At 34.4% G+C, this 22,595-nt stretch overlaps 1 protein-coding gene across 1 annotated transcript; it reads right to left on the bottom strand.

The window, feature by feature from the left end:
- Window positions 1-16,892: 16,892 nt before the first annotated feature.
- LOC133293597 (transcription factor SPEECHLESS-like) lies at window positions 16,893-19,482 on the bottom strand. The gene is made up of 3 exons (XM_061492187.1): window positions 19,069-19,482; window positions 17,774-18,307; window positions 16,893-16,958 (listed from the first exon to the last, which is right to left on the bottom strand). The coding sequence occupies exons 1-3, from the start codon at window positions 19,480-19,482 to the stop codon at window positions 16,893-16,895; spliced, it is 1,014 nt and encodes a 337-aa protein (XP_061348171.1).
- Window positions 19,483-22,595: the final 3,113 nt, after the last annotated feature.

Genomic DNA, 22,595 nt, shown 5'->3' on the forward strand with positions numbered 1-22,595 from the left:
TTTTTGGACTTTGAATATCAGAGTTTCGCTTTACTTACAGAAAGGTCGTGCTTCCTTGCTTCTGCAATGAAAACTGAATGATGAAATGGTCATTTTCTCGAGTCTGTGAGGAAGAGAAAGAAAAAAATTCCTTAGTATTTGTTTCCTATTCTCTGTCCAATAAAGATTCTGATTTCCTGAAGAACAAAGCAGCTCAAGATATTGATCTTTGACTATGGAAATTGTGTTTATGCTGCTGGCAACAACAAAGAGAGAGAGAGATTCATGATATTTTGTTGAATTACGATTTAAGTGGGACAATAATGCTTTACACGTTGAAGACACAACTTGAATTAAAAATTAAAGAGGTGAAAGTAAGGCCGCAAATACAGATGCGTCTGTTTGATATTATTCGTGAAATTTAAAATATTTTTCTATATACTAAATTTATTCAATTAATAACATATTTGTGCAACCATCTCATCCAAAAGTTTAAATTGATAGGTGGAATTATATTAATATTGTTACATATCGCTAACACACCTCTCACATGAAATTTCACTGGCTTAAAGGATGATGAGGACAGAACACATGATACCGAGACTCGAATACCATGTAAAACAACTATCTCACCCAAAGTTAAGTTTAAGTTGATGGATGAAGCTACATTGATAGTTTTATATATCTCTAATAATCATAAATCATTTTCAAATTGAATTTTTGATATCAAGCTTCCCTTAAAAATAAGGGTGAAATTATGGGATGAATATAAATTTAACTTATGAATTTTATTTTTTTTTGTTAGTAACTTATGAATTATTTACCTACAGACAATTTAGTATATCCTTTTTCGTAAAAAAAAAAGTATATACTTAAATATAAGAGTGGAAAATTCATGGATAAATTTTATTAAATAAAATTACATTAACTACTCATTCCTTGATTCTCACTTCCATTTTTAAGGGTATATCAAACTAAAAAAAAAAAAAAAACAAATATTAAATAATTATACGTACGTACAAATTTATCCAGAAGCAACTATTATTTGTTGAACTTTAGTTTAATAACAGGGAAAGATTAATCTCGTAAATCTAATAAATCTGTTACACATTATTAGAACCATTAAATTCAAATGAAATTAATAACTAATGATTAGTGTAACACTTGCACCGTTTATGAAATGTTACTCCTTCAATAGAATAGACTTATAAGTTGTGACTGAAAAAGTCTCCAAGAATTTAGTCCACAAAAGTTGCTTTGGACCATGAATGAGGGTTGACCACCAATAGTTGGATGTTCCAGGCCCTATATTGTTATCAAGGTCACGAATACTATGGGCTTAAATCTAATGGAATGTCAGAATCAGAAAGCTTATAAGTTAGAAACTCACCATAGAATGGGCCTCCCAGTTGGACAGAATTATATATCCCGGTCAATAACCCATCGTATTATAACAGGCAAGCCAAGAGGAACCCAAAAGGCTGTTTTTCATGCTCCACCTTCATCATTGATATCGCATTTGACCGAAGTATCTGTGTAGAAGGAAGACTATATATAGCTCTTTTAGTTTAGTTGAGTTTAATTTTGATTCATATTTAACCAGTTAAATAATTGTTTCATAATTAACTTCGTTTTAGTAATGTGATGGTTTATGATTAAGTAATGGTTGTATGTACACTTATGATTCAAAATTAAACCTTCAAGTTTTTTTATGTTAATTGTCTATAAAACATCAGTATTGTGTACTATTTATTACATAATCGTTTTTTGTTTTGTTCTTTGCAATTAAAGTTATCTTCCGCAACCTTTTTACCAAAAAAAAAAAAAAATTATCTTCCGCAACCTAAAATAACGTGAATTTGGGATTTGGGGAAAAAAATTCAGGGTGTTTGAGAATTTTACTTTTTTTTTTTGCAGTATGAATTTTCTCAAAACATCATTTTTTTTTCTCAAATCTAAAAAATAATGTGTATTTGGAATTGTAGGAAATAATAATAATAATAATTGACTAGGGAGAAAAAAAAAAATCGCATTTATTTATTTATTTTTTTGGGAGGGGGGTGGGTTATTCATGTCATTTACTTAATAGAGCAATATTATCTCTGTACACGTGTTATTTGCACCTATACAGATTTCTTTTTCTAACTATAAATATATGTTATTGATGTTAGAAATTTTATTTATGGTCAATATTAATTAATTAATTTTGTATTTTAAAATTAATCGGGTTAATTGATATTCTAATATTATTTTTGTAACTAGCTTATTGTGATCACATTGAATTAGTTAGGCTTTTGACATTGTTGTTATTGGGCCTAGTTGTGCAGCAATATAGGTGTAACCCTGATTTTTCATGATGGGTGGACCCATCTGTTGTTATTGGGCCTAGTAGTGCAGCAGTGTAGGTGTGACCCTGGTTTTTCATGATGGGTGGACCCAGTGGATATAGAGTTTTCTCTGTGTTATTAGTTAGGTCTCCTCTCTAGCCTAATTATATTGGAATTAAATTCCATAAGTCATCATGCCCCCATCTTATCAAAATAGGTGATAGAGAGGAAGATTTAACATGTAGTCTCTTCTTTCTTTTGACTTTGTGATGATTTAATAAGGTATGCACAATCTCAACTTTGATTTAATATTGTTTAGTATTTTATAATTATATACATGATTAAGGAATAAAATAATCCTAACATATACTGATGTATATCATTGTAGAATCCATTAAATATGAATATGCTACCTTAATTAAAAGTTTTTTTTGATATTCAACTTCCATGTACAGTGTTATGCTTTCTTTATCAACGTTTCTCGTGCATTTTGTTATTAGGATTTCTTTTGGTTATTGTGGTTAGTGTTTTCCATGACTAGAATTTCAAGTTACTGTAGTACACTCTTTCATTTTACAATTCAATTTAATGTTTCACAATAATTGAAAATGTTGTTTCGTGAAGCACAAATACTGAATAGTATTAGTAATTTTTTTTTTTGGTAAGCGAATACTATTAGTATTTTGTTTCTACTGTTGATTCCCATTTGACTTTGCGTCAAGGCAATTGTTTTATGGAATTTGCATTCATCATTTAATATAATATAAAAAAGTTTTGTATACACATAATATTTTGTGAGCTCATATTTTTTGAAGTAAAAAAAAAAATTACGACACACAAAACGAATCTCTATAACATTACACAATCACTTTTCTATAATATAACTCTTATAAAACCCTTGTTTTATATAAGTTACTTGAACCTCTTTCACTAGAATATTATTTTCGTAAAACGCGTGATAGCCATAACTGTTTCGTGATATTAATTGCCTGATATTAGCAATTCTGTTTTGTGAAAACTATTAGCTGTTTACATGGAAGACTATCATATTCCACTTTTGATTTTAGCGAAAGTGTGCTGTTTACTTGAATTGTTTTGTAAAATGTGTCATGCCTATGGCTATTTCTATTCCGATTTATTAGATGATGTGAAACCCACGATGTTAACTTGTTGAATTGTTAAAGTTGTTACACGGGAATTTGTTATGGTTTGTCATTATAGCTGTTGATTTTTGTTAGATATTTTTTTTGTTACACTTGAATTAAAATAAAATAAAATAAAAATTCACATTTTTTTTTTAATTTTGATTTTCATGCCTTTTTTTTATGAAAAAAGTGTTTGTCATTTTAAATGACAGAAAGTTATGTCATTTTAAGGGAGATACAGACACAGAAAATTTAAATTTTAAATTAAAAAAACCACAAACTTTCTCTCTCTTATGATTTCCGTTTTTCTGTGTCTATCTCTCTCCTAAAATGACATAACTTATATCATTTAAAATGACAAACACCAAATTTTTTTTTTATATAATAACAAAAGAGGTGCACGTTAAAATAAATCTTTCGGAATGCAAATCGGTCTTATTCATATATATATATATATATATATATATATATATATATATATATATATATATAAGGAAATAATACTCTCCTGCCACATGAGATATTCTCATTTTCCTACACAAATTCGTTTTCTGTGCCAAATAATTTTTCTTTTCTTTTTTAATATAAAATATGGGACCCACATTTAACTTCTCTCTACTTTTTTCTAACCTACAATCCTACAACATAAGAAAAGTTAAACCCATATATATATATATATATATATATATATATATATATATATATATATTTTGTTTAAATATATCTATTGGTCACGAACAAGTTTGTTTGTTTGTTTGTTTTATGGGTTCACTTTTTTCTGTATTTACTGCAGATAAATTATCTGCAATAAGTTCAATACGACGATGTTTTGAGACGAAAATCATGGTATTTTTGTAATTTTAATTTATTTCAAGGTTATAATAGTCTTTATATTTATAACTTTTTAAAATTTTAATACCAAAATAACGTTGTTTTGGGAATAAATACACATAACTTATCAGCAAAAACATTTTTCCCTTTTTTTATTCAACAATAACGAAAAGATATGTTGAATTTTCTTTTGAGAACATGATGAACCTTCAAAGCTTTTTTACACCATAATTTTGGAAAATATATTTGGGTGTTTTAATTTATTTGTACATTATGTCTATTAAAAGTTACAAAAAATGTTTGAGAGGACACTGTTTTCGTTTCTAGCAATTGCAAATGTGTAAACTGATTATTACAGTTTTTTGTGCTGAATCCATGTTATCAAAGAACAAATTTCAATTTTCATTTGCTTTTTTGTGGATAGACGATCACCAAGATAGACAATCATAACATGCTTGGTAGTGAAAATTGAAAATTGCAATAATGCTATTGGATTTATTGGCCTTTTCGGGTTCATTTAGTTTACGGATTTATTGGCCTAATCAATATTTGTCGGCATTTTCAATTTTAGTTTTATTTAATCAATATGCGGTTCTAGTTTCAAATAAAACATCTGTTAGTCTTAATTTTATTTTTTAAATTCAACATGTCTTGGAGTCCATTACTGTTTCGGTTTATATGAGAAAGATATATTTAAGGGTTTGTTTTTTCTAAAGTTACTTTAGATAACTTTATCTAATGTTTATCGAAACGGCATCGTTTTGAGACGGAAATCAAGTTGTTTTTGTAATTTTAATTTATTTCAGGATTATAATAGTTTTTATCATTCTAATTTTTTAATTTTTCAATCTCAAAACGACGTCGTTTCGATGAACATTAGACAAAGTTGTCTAAAGTAACATCAGAAACTTTTTTTCCTATATTTAAATATCTTTGACTGTTACGCTTTTAGTTTTAAACTAAAAGATATGCATTGTACTGTTTAAAAAAAAAAAAAAGGCATTATTGTTGAATTTTTTTAAAATCACGTCTTATCTACAATTGAATTCAAAAAAAAAAAATTGGTTGAATTCTATGAGATATATTATTTGGATTACGAGATTTTTTCTTGTTTTTATGTTCACATCAGGCATTCTATTTATGTGAACTTGCAAGAAATTTAATTTCTAAAAGAACATTTTTTATGTTCTCTAGGGTGATTATTTATTTTTAATGCAATATTACGAAATTTGCTTTTGATATATTATTTAGTGTGATATTAAGTTTTTGGTCATTGGTGCAACAAAGACTTTCCCGCTTAAGCAAAGGTATTACTTTTTGTGCACAGTTTTAATAATTGTGATCGACAATGAATGAAATTCTTCTTGATTGACAAATGCAATAATTTTTAGAAACACATGTTTGAAAAATGTTTCATGTTGTTTGAGCATGTTTGTTTCATGAGTTCTTATTATTGTTTAATAATTATTATATGTTAATTAACTCAAAGGGGATAATTTTTTGAAAAAAATACATGTGATGTCTTTATTTTGGAATAGTGGAGGTATATAATTTATAAAATTTATCTACCCAAATGGAATAAATTTTAGACAATTATATATATTTCTCTCCTCTCTGTTGTTAAATCTTCATGTGATGAAAAATAATTATATATGATATACTCTGCCCAAAGGGGAGTATATGATATTTAATTATTTTTGTTATTGCTAATGACTAATTTATTATATTATGTGTATAAATTTTGGTGATAGAAATTGTAACACCCCGTATATATCCGGTAATATTATCATGTTATCGTATTAAGCTGCGCTTAATTTAAAATGTGGAATATCTTTTTCTTTTCAATTATGATAACATTATCATTACCAACTTACTTATTAATCATTTAATAAAACATCGTCTGTATAGGATTGCAATAAAACAGCTAACCGAAATACCTCATGATATAAATAACATAAAGTGAGTATCTAAGTTACAGATCTACAACTCGTAGTCCGGACAATATCCTGATACATTTATTATAACCTTAAATAAAATAAGACATAACAAGACAATGTGTCATGGACAAGTCTCATGCTCACACAAATAAGACAACAAAGGCCAACATAAGTCTCAACTCAAATAACATAACCATAAATAGCTGAAAACATAAACAGCATCCAAATCCAGTCATGCTAGCAAAAAAGCAGTAAACATAAATCAGCTAAGCTCCGGCCTCCTGCCGCCTGAGGCATCAGTACCCATACTACCTGATCCTGAAATAAGCATTCCCCAAACGTGGGGTAAGATCTCTAAACCAGAAATCTCAGTAAGTCAGTGAGACCTCAAGGATCTTCCACCCCAAGCTCACGTACATGTGCAATATAAGTTCAAAAACAGTTTATCATTTATCATTTCCAAAACAGTGCAATGCAGCAGATAATCATGTCATGTGTGTCAATTACTATTCTACTGGCCAGAGATAGTGCAGGTATACGTCTATCACCTACACATAGTGCAAGTACCACTTGCATTCACCCCGGACCACCGTATTGTATGACGCCACATACTCAGGCTTCTCGTCAAGATGAAACAACACATACATATTAAAAGCCATTACATGTAAAGTTCAATCAACATTTCATATATTCAAAGCATGTAACACAGCACACATAAGACCACACCCCCATGGGACATGGTGGAACCACAACATGGCTAAACCGAGGACACGAAAGCTTACCTTGTAAGCTACTATCCAATGCCAAGAGTCCACACAAGCTCAAGACCCACAAACAGCACAATCACAATCTGCCCATGCCATAATTAATCATAGCTCAAATTACACTAAGTGATTAAGTCTTTCTTACTTATTTTAACTCATTACATGCTGTTTCTGCAGGAAGTATTCGAATACTCCACGAGTAGTATTCGAATACTCCAGTTCTCCAGAAAGTATTCGATTACTTTCACTTAAGTATTCGAATACTCCCCAGTATCCGCATACTTAACCCCCAAGTATCTGAATACCTCAGTATCCGAATACTAAACTTTACTGTATTCGAATACTTTCCAGTATTCGAATACTTCTTCAAAGGTAACCGAATACTTTTCTTCCCAGAAAAGTATCCCAATACTCCAGCAAGAGTATTCGACTACCTGATGAACAAGTATTCGAATACTACACGAAAAGTATTCGAATACTTCTTCAACAGAATGCAGAAATTCGAGCCAACTTCTGCATAATCCCAAATTTAAGGGTCCAAACGCGATTGGGAGTCCAATGACTCCCTAAACAGATATAACCCAACATATTATGAACCCAGAAACACCTTCCTTTATTCAAATGGTTAAAGTTTCCCTTTTTAATTGATTAAACAAGCTAAACCCTCAAAAAAGAACAAAGGATGATCATGAATACCTCCAAGAGGTTTAAACTCAGAAAAGACTCCTCCTTGGACTCCTTGGAGCTCCCAACACAGCCCCACAGCACTGCACATAAAGGTACACGAATTGACACCTCAAGCTAGTGTCTTTCTCCACAAAGCACACAACTTGGAGCACAAGAATGCCACTACCAAGTGACTAACCCTTCAAACTCAGAAAACAACCCTCAACACAGCCAAAACAGTGGCCAAACTCAGAACAATAGCCCCCCACTCAACCCCAAAGGTGACTCTCACACACACCCAAGTGTTTAGAAGAAGAGATATGGAAGAGGAAGCTTCAAAGTTCACCAAATAGAGCACAAGGCTATGGAACAGTAGCAAGGGACTCACCAGCCGCCTAAGTCATGTAGGAAAATAAGGGTCTAGGGCTTTGTGCCTAATAATAAGGGTATATATAGCCACATACCCACTTAACACACAATATAAGCAGAAATAGCTACGCTTAGCATTTTAATCCCAAACTCAGGATTCTTAACCTACTTAATTTTACAAGAATTAACATATTTTTCTTATATTTTTCCGAGCACTTTTCCGGTACGCGCTTTTCCATAGGCAGTATCAGTTCTGGCACCAGTTCTCATTATTTTGACTTGAAACTCGTTTTACAAGTCCTATATATTATTCCCATAATATATAATCACTTTTCATAATTTTTCGGGATACTTTGTCGGTACACATTTATACCGACTAGCAGAACCGGTATCTGCATTTTTCCTCCGAAAATCGACTTTCAGCATTATTACCCACTAATTGTAATTATTACAGCCACATAATAATTATTAGGGTCAATTATAGAATAATTTCCTAATTTTGCATAATTAATTAATTAAATTCCTTAATTAGCGGTGCAGGTTCTTACATTCACCCCACATTTTTAGGATTTTGTCCTCAAAATAAAAATATACCTGTCTCGAAACTCAGGATACTGCCGGAGAAGCTCGTTCTCTCGCTCCCAGGTACACTCTTTAGGAGTTCTTCCTGACCATTGCACTTTGACCATCGGAATGATCTTGCTCATCAGCTGTTTATCGCCACGATCGAGAATCGTGAGTGGTCCGACGGGAGTCTTTAAGTTCTCCCGAACCTCCACATCATCCGGTTGCACCACGTGCGAAGGGTCCGCTACATACTTGCGAAGTTGAGACACGTGAAACACGTCGTGAATATTGGCCAAGTTGGAGGCAAGACAAGCCGGTAGGCAACAAGTCCTACTCTACCAAGAATCTGGTATGGCCCAATAAACCGCGGGCTCAGCTTCCTTACTCCGAGTGCCCGTCCAACATTCGTGACATATGATAGTCTCACAAACACATGTTCACCCTCACTGAACTCCAGTGGACGATGCTTGACATCGTAGTAACTCTTCTGGCGATTCTGCGCCTGCTTCAGCTTTTCCTTGATCATCTGGATCTGCTGGGTAGTGTCTTGGACAAAGTCAAAGCCAAACAACTCTTTATCTCCAACCTCAGACCAGCAGGTGGGTGTACGACACCTCCTACCGTACAACTCCGGTGGCGACATCCGATATGGAGCTAAAGAAATCGGCCCCACACCAGGCAACAAATCAATGGAGAACTCTATCTCCCTCTGTGGTGGAAACTCAGGGATCTCCTCAGGAAACACCTCCAGGAACTCCCCCACCACAGGAATGCTAGTGATATCCTCCTGTGTCCCACTCACCAAACCACCCAACATGACATATCCCAATGTCCCTACTCGCAAAGCTCTCCTGGCCTGCAACAATGAAATGTATGGCGAGGAACTAGTTGTGGAATCACACGGAGACATCACCACGCGCTTTGCACAACAATCAATCATTGCACAGTTTCTAGACAACCAATCCAAGCCCAGAATAATCTCAAGGTTGGCCATCGGAAATCCTATCAGATCTACCGAGAACTCACGACCGTCCCACTGAAATGCTACATCGCGATGTACTGTGGTAGAATCACAAATTTCTCCGGTAGCGGTAGTCACCCGCAACGGTGGAGAAAGCACAGCACTGGGTAACTCAAGCCCTAAAGCAATCGGGGTAGCAACAAACGAATGCGTAGCCCCGGAATTGAAAATAGCTTCAACAAAAGAATCACCAATAGACACAGTACCTCTGACAAGGTTTGGAGCGCGGTCCGACTGCTGTCTATCCAAGGTGTAAACTCTCCAACAGAAGGTGGCACTGCAGGTGCCGAAGAAGATGCCATCGGAACCATCTGAAGAGGAACTGCCTGAACCGTTGCAGCTCTCGCCGTCGATGACAGACAGTCTCTCGAGAAGTGGCCCTCCTTGCCACACAGGAAACACACCAACTGCCCTGAAGCACAACATCCCACATGCTCCTTTCCACATCCCGAACTTCTCGGAGTGGAAGGAGGCCTAGCAGAACTCCCCTGCTGCGAGGCAGCTCTCTTGAACTGACCAGGCGCCTGCCTAGTCTCTAACGGTTTTTCCCTTGCCCTTACCAGCAAACTTCTTGTCCTTCCAAGAAGTAGGAGCAGGAGTGGAACCGCCATTTCCCTTAGTCTCATCCACCTTGGCCCTCTTAGCCTTGCTTGCTACACAAACATTCTCGATGTCCTTACACTGCTGAACTAGTGTACCAAAGTCCCTCGAAGCAGCACCAGCAATATGCTCAGCAATCACCTCACTAAGTCCCCTGCGGAACTTAGCTGCCAGAAACAACGGAGTAGGAGGAACCATCCGGAAGTGCGCAAACTTCACCAGCTCATTAAACTTAGCCAGGTACTCGTCAACAGACATCGAGCCCTGTACCAAACGGTAAAACTCCCCCTGCTTCCTCTCCTGCGCATCGTAGGGAAAATATATGCCCAGAAAGCACTCCTCAAAGAATGGCCACGTCATGACACGACCCTGCCTCTCAAAAGCACGAGATGTGTGCGTCCACCACTCATGGGCATCGCCCTCCAGCATGTAGGTCGAGAACATCAGCTTCTGTGGGTCTGTACACTACATGACCCGAAATATCTTGTCCAGCGACTCCAGCCATCTCGCAGCAGCAATAGGATCCAAAGACCCCTCAAACACAGGTGGCTTATGCTTCCTGAAAGCATTCAGCCGACGATCGATCACATCACGATCCGCAGCATGCCCTACAGGGGGCTCCCTCATCTCAGCGGCATGAGTAGCACTGTCGATGTGACTATGGCTCTCCTCCTGAACACTAGGTGGAGGCGGAGGCGGTGGTGGTGGTGGAGCCTGGCCAACAGCAGGACCAGCCCTCATCTCCTCCAATATGACTCTCATCATCGTCATTTTCGCCATCCTATTCGCCTCGAGGACATCCTCAGTGGTCCTCCGGTTCGCTTCCCGAACCTCAGCTGCGGCTATTCGGTTCGCCTCGCGAACAACGTCCATCATCACCGCGTTGGCCAATCTAGTGGCCTCCTGATCGGCTACTCTAGCCGCCCGCATCTCAGCCAATGCAGTCAGGATAAGATCTGCTTGATCCTCAGATGTCTCTCGTGTTCTCCCGGATCTTAATATGACTCTGCACAAGTTTACACAAATTATGAGTTGATCAGGCCCACGCAATGTGATCACATATGCAGCATCATAATAAAATTCGACGGAGAAAACACACAAGACAGACTCAACCAAACAACCTAACAATTGTAATACATACAGGCTTTTTCCTCGAACCATTGCTTTGATACCATAAATGTAACACCCCGTATATATCTGGTAATGTTATCATGTTATCGTATTAAGCTGCGCTTAATTTAAAATGCGGAATATCTTTTTCTTTTCAATTATGATAACATTATCATTACCAATTTACTTGTTAATCATTTAATAAAATATCGCCTGTATGTGATTGCAATAAAACAGCTAACTGAAATACCTCATGATTTAAATAACATAAAGTGAGTATCTAAGTCACAGATCTACAACTCGTAGTCCGGACAATATCCTGATACATTTATTACAACCTTAAATAAAACAGGACATAACAAGACAATGTGTCATGGACAAGTCCCATGCTCACACAAATAAGGCAACAAAGCTCAACATAAGTCTCAACTTAAATAACATAATCATAAATAGCTGAAAACATAAACAGCATCCAAATCCAGTCATGCTAGCAAATAAGCAGTAAACATAAATCAGCTAAGCTCCGGCCTCCTGCCGCCTGAGGCATCAGTACTCATACTACCTGATCCTGAAATAAGCATTCCCCAAACGTGGGGTAAGATCTCTAAACCAGAAATCTCAATAAGTCAGTGAGTCCTCAAGGATCTTCCACCCCAAGCTCACTTACATGTGCAATATAAGTTCAAAAGAAGTTTATCATTTATCATTTCCAAAACAGTGCAATGCAGCAGATAATCATGTTATGTGTGTCAATTACTATTCTACTGGCCAGAGATAGTGCATGTATACGTCTATCACCTACACATAGTGCAAGTACCACTTGCATTCACCCCGGACCACCGTATTGTATGACGCCAGATACTCAGGTTTCTCGTCAAGATGAAACAACACATACATATTAAAAGCCATTACATTTAAAGTTCAATCAACATTTCATATATTCAAAGCATGTAACAGCATGCATAAGACCACACCCCCATGGGACATAGTGAAACCACATAATGGCTAAACCGAGGACACAAAAGTTTACCTTGTAAGCTACTATCCAATGCCAAGAGTCCACACAAGCTCAAGGCCCACAAACAGCACAATCACAATCTGCCCATGCCATAATTAATCATCAATAATCATAGCTCAGATTACACTAAGTGATTAAGTCTTTCTTACTCATTTTAACTCATTACATGCTGTTTCTGCAGGAAGTATTCGAATACTCCACGAGTAGTATTCGAATACTCCAGCTCTCCAGAAAGTATTCGATTACTTTCACTTAAGTATTCGAATACTCACCAGTATCCGCATACTTAACCCCCCAGTATCCGAATACCTCAGTATCCGAATACTCAACTTTACTGTATTCGAATACTTTCCAGTATTCGAATACTTCTTCAAAGGTAACCGAATACTTTTCTTCCCAGAAAAGTATCCCAATACTCCAGCAAGAGTATTCGACTAACTGATGAACAAGTATTCGAATACTACACGAAAAGTATTCGAATACTTCTTCAACAGAATGCAGAAATTCGAGCCAACTTCTGCATAATCCCAAATTTAAGGGTCCAAACGCGATTGGGAGTCCAATGACTCCCTAAACAGATATAACCCAACATGTTATGAACCCAGAAACACCTTCCTTTATTCAAATGGTTAAAGTTTCCCTTTTTAATTGATTAAACAAGCTAAACCCTCAAAAAAGAACAAAGGATGATCATGAATACCTCCAAGAGGTTTAAACTCAGAAAAGACTCCTCCTTGGAGCTCCCAACACAGCCCCACAACACTGCACATAAAGGTACACGAATTGACACCTCAAGCTAGTGTCTTTCTCCACAAAGCACACAACTTGGAGCACAAGAATGCCACTACCAAGTGACTAACCCTTCAAACTCAGAAAACAACCCTCAACACAGCCAAAACAATGGCCAGACTCAGAACAATAGCCCCCCACTCAACCCCAAAGGTAACTCTCACACACACCCAAGTGTTTAGAAGAAGAGATATGGAAGAAGAAGCTTCAAAGTTCACCAAATAGAGCACAAGGCAATGGAACAGTAGCAAGGGACTCACCAGCCGCCTAAGTCACGTAGGAAAATAAGGGTCTAGGGCTTTGTGCCCAATAATAAAGGTATATATAGCCACATACCCACTTAACACACAATATAAGCAGAAATAGCTACGCTTAGCATTTTAATCCCAAACTCAGGATTCTTAACCTACTCAATTTTACAAGAATTAACATATTTTTCTTATATTTTTCCGAGCACTTTTCCGGTACGCGCTTTTCCATAGCCAGTATCAGTTCTGGCACCAGTTCTCATTATTTTGACTTGAAACTCGTTTTACAAGTCCTATATATTATTCCCATAATATATAATCACTTTTCATAATTTTCCGGGATACTTTTTCGGTACACATTTATATCGACTAGCAGAATCGGTATCTGCACTTTTCCTCCGAAAAGCGACTTTCAGCATTATTACCCACTAATTGTAATTATTAAAGCCACATAATAATTATTAAGATCAATTATGGAATCATTTCCTAATTTTGCATAATTAATTAATTAAATTCCTTAATTAGCGGTGCAGGTTCTTATAGAAATTAACTTGTGTTAAACTCTATCAGTTATGAATTTCATTTTACTTTTGGGAATATTTTGGTGCACAATGTAGTGAAAATATAGCTCTCATTTGATATTGTTGTATGATTTTGTACTCTCAGCCTGTGTTGCATGCTGTAATATTTTTGTTTATTGAATTGTATGCTTCTGCTTGAACTGTTTAAATGCAAAAAGAATGCTTCTAGTTATTTCATGCAATTTCCTGTCCAAAGGGGATTATTGTGTTTTTTAATTGAAAGCTTAACTGTAATAAAATTATTGGAGGTGCATTGGTCTAGGTGATCTATTTGCCCAAAGGGGACAGATCTCTAAAGCCAATGTATGCTCATTAATTGATTCATCTACATGAAAGTAAGAGAGAGTAAATATATTTTCTTAGTACTTTATGTAGATGACATTTTATTTGCTAGTAAGATGTTGATTTATTGAATAAAACAAGAGCCTTTTATCTAAAAGTTTTGATAGGAAATATCTTGGAGTAGCCTTTTTTGTATATAGAACACGAATTCTTTAGATTCTTTGGATTCCCTTAATTAGTGGGAGTCGTACTCGAGATTTTCTTTTGAGTATCTTTGATTCTTTTCATTTCCTTGATTAGTGAGAGTCATGTTTATTTATTTATTTTGCTTTCAATTATTTTGCATGCAGACTGATATTTTTAAGAATTGTTGATGTTTTATTTTTGATAATCATCATCATTATTATTATTTCTCCTGTCGACTGAGAAATGTATGTATAGAATAATATTTTAAGCATGTTGTGAGCTTAAAGGTGATTGGATGTCACAAATTTTGAGATCTCATGTTGTATTGTGACATATTGGTTTACGTTTATCCAATCTCATCAATTTCATGTCATTTGGAAATTGTGTTAATTCAATTTCATGTTTTTTAGAAATTGTGGTAATGCAATTTCATGTTGTTGAGAAGTTGCATTACAGAGTGTAATTTCATGTTGCTTGGAAATTGCACTATTGCAATTTCATGTAGTTAAAAAATTACATTGAGGACCGATAAGAATTAGTGTATCACATTGATGATCACATTTTGGCACTAATTCTTACTACACTAATAGGCCTTGATTCATGAAGATCTAATACTTATTGTATGTGAGTAAGGAAGATCATATGCCATGATATTTTTGATATATTGATCGCCATATTCCTATGATGAGGTTATGTTGGATTGAATTGTGTTGAGATGCTGGAATTGGAATATTATTTTTCAAAATTGTGGTCACGTAAAATTATTTTTTAGTTATTAACCCGATAGAGTTGTTTTCGAAATAAAATAATTTGCAAAATAATATTAGATTAATTAATATAGCCCAAGTGGGAGAATGTTAGAAATTTTATTTATGGGCAATATTAATTAATTAGTTTTGTATTTTAAAATTAATCGGGTTAATGGATATTTCAATATTATTATTATAACTAGCCCATTGTGGTCATATTGAATAGGGCTTCTGGCATCTGTTGTTACTTGTTATTGAGCCTAGTTGGGCTGATTTTCCATGATGGGTGGACCAGATACAGACTCTTCTCTGGGTTATTAGCTAGGTCCCCTCTCTAGCCTATTTATATTGAAGTTAAACTTCATAAGCCATCATGCTTCCATCGCTGAGGCTGTCTTTATCAAAATAGGTGATAAAAAGGAAGATCTGACATGTAGTCCTTTGTTTTTTTCGGCTTTATGATGATCCAACAAGGTAAGCACAATCCCAACATTAATTTAATATTATCTGATATTTTATAATTATATAAATGATTCAGGGATAAAATAATTCTAACAATTGATGCATATTTAGATTTTGTACATCATAAATCTAAAGCAAGATTTATACCTGAACTCCCATTAATGTTGAAGTGATTTTTTAACTTTTGAAATATTCTTATTATAAATTCTTTCGGTAAAAAGCCCCAGTACTGAAAAAGATGGGGGCTAACCAGGGCTAAGGACAAGTTTGGTTGCAATAGTTCTTGACCCAAAGAAGACAATTTTCTCTGATGTTACCAAAAACTCTTTCCGACCTAAAACAACTTTTATCTTATTAACATTCAATTCGCCAATTTAAGCCACGTGCGTTTTACGGTGAACCCACTGTACTGGTAGCGGTAATTACTTAAAATTACTTGAAGTTTTGTGAATAAATTTATCACTGAAAATTCAAGTGTAAGTGATAAAAAATTTCATATCAAAAAAGAAAATGAGCTAAGTTTGATACGTGTAAGTGAAATGATCCCTAAATTTAACACAATAAAATTATGGGTTGAAATGTGGTATCGAATCCTTTATTACTTAAGCTCATTTGATGCACAGATGATCCTCTTCTCTAATTTTGGCTCTCCTTAGCCGCAGCCCAACGTTTATTGTCTCTTACATTTTGGTTTAATTTTTTGTTTTTTTAGAAGTTATTATTTCTAAAATTACAATACGCATATTTTCGGTAAGATGAATAAGGTAATGCTAGGGAGCCCGACTATACAAATGAGGCAAAGGATAAAAATTAAAACAAAAAATAAGGGGGGAAAATGATTGTGTAATACTCATACCTGTCTTCACTTTCCAGTCTGTTTAATACATGTTTTTGAACATTCGTTGATGTTGAACACTTGACCAAAACACGCTGTATTTGTTAACAACACTGTGTTTCAATTTGGGAAATGGAAATCTAATTCACGGATCAAATTAAAGCTTGACGATGGTCTATTAATTACAAGAGAGTCACATGACCACTAGCTAATTAATACTCGTCAAGACAATTACACTAACAACTGCTATAGTTAAAAGAAAGAAAATGAGAAATTTGCGCTTGTAATTAAATGGCTGTTCCCACTTTCTCTGTTATATATTAGTACAGCTACGTACATACAACACACACACACACAGAGAGAGAGAGAGAGGTGTGCACTGTGCAGTGATGTTTGGTTTGGACTCTGGACAGTGACAACCCATCTTTAGCAGAATGTTTGCTGGATTAGTTGAGCGAGTTCTTCGGCACTGAGTTGGCATTCAATTCCAATCTATATACACGAGTATTAAGAAACCACAATTATTAGTGAACCAATATTGAACACGTAAGTAGCATACATACCCTATCATATGCTAGTTTCCATGAAATAACAAATTTGAATCATAATACGACACAGCACTTTATATATGTCTTTTTCAGCAAAAATGAGGACAAATGTCCGAAAGGAGCCATGATATATATGTCTCCCTAGTCTCCCAGATAGATACATCAAGCCATTTATTTTTATATATCGCAATAAAGAACCGCGCACTGCATACTGGCACAAAAAATAAAATAAAATAAAGAAAAAGAAACCATTTCCATTACTTCATTCATTATCATCATGATCAATATTTTTCTAAAGGTTGTAGACTGCTATTGGGAAATTTTCTCAAAGGGGAGTGTAAGAATTTGATATCCAAACCATTTTCATTGTTAGGGTTTAAGGAACGAAAACAGTTATACTTGAATCTAAATTAATTAACTTGTCATTAATAAAAGAAATTTAAGAAAGAGACAGGATTCTAAGGACATGCATGTTAGATAAGAGCAACATGTTTCTATCGAAAAGACCAAACATTTTACTCTATGCATGTAATAAAGTACTGCTGTAAAAATTGAGTATCAGTCTTTTAACTTCTTTTCTATTTTTCTCTTTTATTTCCATAATAATGATAACATACTCATATGTGAAGCTTTATGCCTTTACTATATAGATTTTGTTTTATAAAATGCAAGGATTAGCTAGCTATTAAACGGAACAATTTAAGTGGAGGAATTAGAAAGAAAAAAGAAGGAAATGAGCCATTTACAAATTGCAAATACCTTGATAGTGAATGAGTTTAACATGGTGTCATCGGAAGTACTGCTAATGTTCACATGAAGGATTTCAAGCGCAAGTTCTTCAAGTGCTGACATGATCTTCAGAGCTTGCCCTGGAATTCGTTGAGATAAAGTTTTCAAAAGAACATGTGGACCCGAAAACTTGACCTCAACATCGGCAATAGCAGACTTGGAATTGGCAACAAGCTCATTGATACTATCGATGATGGAGGAAGCAGAAGAAGTAGGAGATGGCTCGAGAGAGTTGGATATGGTGGGTGAAATGTATCCTTGATGCAACCTCGGCTTGTAAGGGCTACCTGGTTGTGGTGTCCTTGGACTAATAGGCAAGTTTAGTCTAGGACTCAGAGGTGGTTTTCGAGGACTAAGTGGTGATGGCCTTGGACTTGAAACTAGCCTAGGGCTTAGTACTTCACTGTAAACTTTTCTTTGTTTCTTTGCCTCCAGGGCTTGGAGCACCTGCTGCAACTCGTTGATGTAATCAACCACTCCTCCAATTATCGATGCTTGATCTCCCTGAGCCATATATAGCGGCAGAAAAAGAAGGATTTAATATAAAATACTCCTACACAAAATTACAATATAACACCTCGTGTGATTGATAAATTGAAGTTGTTAGAGGCAAGTAGATAACCAATATAGTTTAAGTCTTCTTATTCTTACACCGCTAACCTTAAATTAAAACTTGTGACATGTAAAACAAAGGCAGGCATCCAGAGGTATAGTGACAAAGAAAGCTACTAGCTAGAGGGGCGAGGATTGACCATAGACCGTTCCTAATCTTTATTTTTTATTATTATTATTATATATATATATATAAAATGATAATTTTATAATAATATGTTAGAATTTATATATATATATATATATATAGTTTGCCCTCCCTAAAAAAAATCAGTAATAGTTAGCATTTCCTATTAGTCTTAATAATATTTTCGAGATAAAAATTTCAGATTCCGCCACCAGTGGTGAAAGGTTTTTAAATAATTTGCATTAATTTATAAGTTCAAATTTCATTATCATCATTTCAATTAAAAAAAATAGAATTGTGAAAAAAGTAATTAAGAATGGGGAGAGTTATATTTAAAAAAATTTATTTACAAACTACACTACGTACTCACACTCGATTAGTAATGTACTCTTAGAAGTATATAATATAATTTGTAAAAGTTTATAAAAAAATTTGTAAACATATAGTTTCCATTAAGAATTATTATAGATAGAGTTATTGAAGCAAAGCACTATATGTGTTAATTCAAGCGATGAATGAGACCTACTCTTTTGACATAGAAGGAAGGCATAAGTGATCTCAAGACGGACAAGTGCTCATTCATTTGTTTTCTTCGGTTGCGTTCAACGGTAATGTGAGACATCCTTTGTTGTCCATCTGGGTTTGGCTCCTCCGGGGAAGTGGGGGCAAGCTTTTGTCTCTTGCTTTTAGGTGAGGTTTCAAGCTCAATTTCGGAATCATGTGGAGCACTTGAAGAGGTTGACTTTTGTGACACCAGTCTTGAGGTGTCGTCCTCGTTCTCTTTCTCTTTCGAAGCTGTAATAATAACAGCTTCTTCATTAACGAGAGGAAAATCTGTGAAGTCTTCTAGGCTCTCCAAAATGGAAAAGAGATCATCTGCACCGAAGTGGTTGTTCGCAAATTCTTTGTCATCGAAAATATCGGATAAGCTGTCATCCATTGTAATGAGAAAGTGTGGAGTCTTTGGGGTTAGAAAAGGACTTGAATATGTTACTAAAAAAAGAAAAAAGAAAAGGACTTGAATAGAGAACAGAAAAAAAAAGAGGTAGTGAAGATCAAAAGAAAATAATGGAGACAAAAAAAGGAGTAAATATGAGAAGGGTGTTGATGTGATGGAGACTAAACGATCGCCATCACCTGCAACTGACGTTAGGGTCTCTTTGAAAAGATGGGTTTCTAAACGGTTAGATGTAGGAATCAGGAAGGCAGTGCTGCACAGAATCCCAAGAATGCTTAAGGCAAAGCAGTAATCAAAACTGAAAAAGAAACCTTTGAGAGAGAGAGAGAGAGAGAGAGAGAGAGAGAGAGAAGGAGAGGGAGGTAGAATGGGGAAAGAGAAGGGTTTTATAACTTTTATATAGTGATGGTAATATATGCTAAAGGTAAGGTGAGTAGAAAAGATAACGCAATTTCAAATATTTTGTTTCTTTTGCCCCTTACAAGCTCTGCAATACATAACCAATGAGAGTATTGTTTTTGTAATTAGGAACGAGAGAGAGAGAAGGCTGAGGATCATTGTGCATCCGAGTTATAATTGCCATTCATAAATACCTCTGCTATTCTTCATTAATATTTCTCCGATCGAAATGTTTACAATTTTTTTTTGCATATACAGTAACATATTTAAACTTGAATTGATGTCCCTTAAATTTATGGGTACTTATTGTTTTGAAGTTCTAGACCATTTTGCAGATAATTCATAAATGCTTTAATTTAATAAAGCATTATTGATGACATTTACATTAGAAATTGCGTTGTTTCTATTCATTGTGATATATATGATGGTTTAGAATTTTAGTTGCTTAATGCCTAAGATTTTTAATGATGTATACTTTAATCAGAGAGATACTACTAGCCCTATGATAACCAGGGAAAAAAAATATTCCACAGAAGTTGAAGTTCATTTTACTTATGATGTATAAATATATGATCTAATTTTGTACAGAATAATACTGACAAGAATTTTTTTTTTTTTTGAAGTTAGATCGTCGTATATTACAATTATATTTGATTATATATTCTCGTTAATTTGTAGTTGATAATGTAGAGCATAATTGTATAACCTGCCTATCTTTCATATTATCCTTCATATATTAATTGTTTGGATATTCAATGTGGGGATAATGAATTTTTAGATGGGACAAACTTAAAGTAGTGAAACGTATAATTTAAACTATAAGCAGTAATCAATTTTTCTGTCATATGAATACTCCTAGTGCAATTATGTGCGTCTATTTAATATTAGAAAGGCATGTAGTTATTTATGGGGGGCAGGGATGGCAGTGATACAATTTTAAAGAGAAGATAGCTAGGTTACCTTCTTTATGGGTGGGGGAAATAGAACAAATGCCTGCATGAATGTGGTTGTTAATGGGGAAAACCGTTATTGCTGTAAAGCCAAAAGTGGAGAATGTTCTGCATGAAATCTCAGTATACAATTACCCGGCCTGTGAAAGCACTGAGATATATAAATTGTGGAGGCTGTCCTTATGTGTTGGCCGGTAGTTTCCTATGTGCTTTCTTATAACTGAAAAGCCTGCAAATATCCCTCACATTCTTTTAAAGTAAAACACATCGTGCAGCAACTTTCAGCCCCTTTCTTTTTTTCTTTTGTCTAACGATTTTTTTTGTTATTATTTGGATCAGAATTTCATAAAACTGACCTGTTGATGTGTTATTTTTCTCACGAAACTGATGATTTGAATTCATTTAATTTTTATTTTAGCTCTTTACGTATGTATACTTACTATAAAATATTTTTTTCATTCGTATGTTTGCAGAACATGATGTACTGACTTCTGTTTATTTTTTATTGGGGAGAAAAAATTATATATTTTATACACACAAAAAAGTGTATAGATATATAGAAGCTCGTGTGTGGTCATATGAAGAGAAAAAAAATAAAAAGAAAATATTGGCTCCACACACTTTTATATGTGCATATGAGATAATTTTATTTGAGAGATAATAAACCCTCATAATATATAGGAGAAGGAGTTACTTACTCAATAAATAAGCCTTGTATACTTACATTATTGAATTAGTTTTTGTAAAAATTAAACCGGACCATTAATTTAAAAAGGCTAGATTGATTACATTTAGTATTAAAATAAGGAGAAATTTATATTTATAAATTTTTTGTTTACAAACTACATTATGTCCGGTCATACTTTAATCAAGAGTGTATGATCGGTCATACTTAGTGTAATTTGTATAAAAAATTTATAAACGAATCATTCTCTTTAAAATAAAGGATAATGCATCGGTTATATCACAGGAAACAACAATTTTTTCTTGCGGAGACAATAAACAATCTGGAGTTCATTACTTTTTTTTTTCTCTCTTTATATTGTGGGACCCATGCTTTGCATTGTCTCTGTGGGGAAAAAAAAAATGTTTCCTATAACATAACCAATGTATTACCCTAAAAAAAAATAAAAATGCTAGATTATTTTTTTTCATAAAACATGTCATTAACTAATAGCGAGAAAAAGCATACACAAAAGTATTAAAGATGAGAGGTGATAAATCCTTTAACTAAACCTCTATGTCATCAAATCAAAACCTAAAATTAAATGGGCAAGTCAATGAGCAACGCATTGATCTCACCACAAATACAAGAGAAAATACATATGAAAGTAACGGTTTCAATGGTAGTCTTGAAGAAAAGTATCAACATCCTACAAACGTGAGGTACCACTTGAGAAAGAATGTAATAATTAGCTTCAACGATGACACCTATAAACTAAAGCCTAGCTTCGCTACAAATGCATAGACACTCTCGATGCCCAAACATCCATGATTGGATCATACAAAGCCCAGCAGGATTTTGACACCACGGTATAAATTCGCAATCATAATTTTTAACTACAATCATCGTACCACCTTTACCTGCATCATACCTACATGTAAGGATTCGAGTAAATCTTTCATAACTAACCATGAATACATCCTCTCTTACTAACGAAAATCATGTGACATTATTAATAAAAAAATAGGTGAATTAAATTATTAAAAATTCAAGTGTAAGTGATAAATAATTAAGTCCCGCAT

This window comes from Gastrolobium bilobum, unplaced genomic scaffold, assembly GCF_033153095.1.
Source record: "Gastrolobium bilobum isolate Gb01-03AN ecotype WA unplaced genomic scaffold, APGP_CSIRO_Gbil_v1 utg1090, whole genome shotgun sequence".
In the NCBI taxonomy this organism is placed as follows: Eukaryota; Viridiplantae; Streptophyta; class Magnoliopsida; order Fabales; family Fabaceae; genus Gastrolobium; species Gastrolobium bilobum.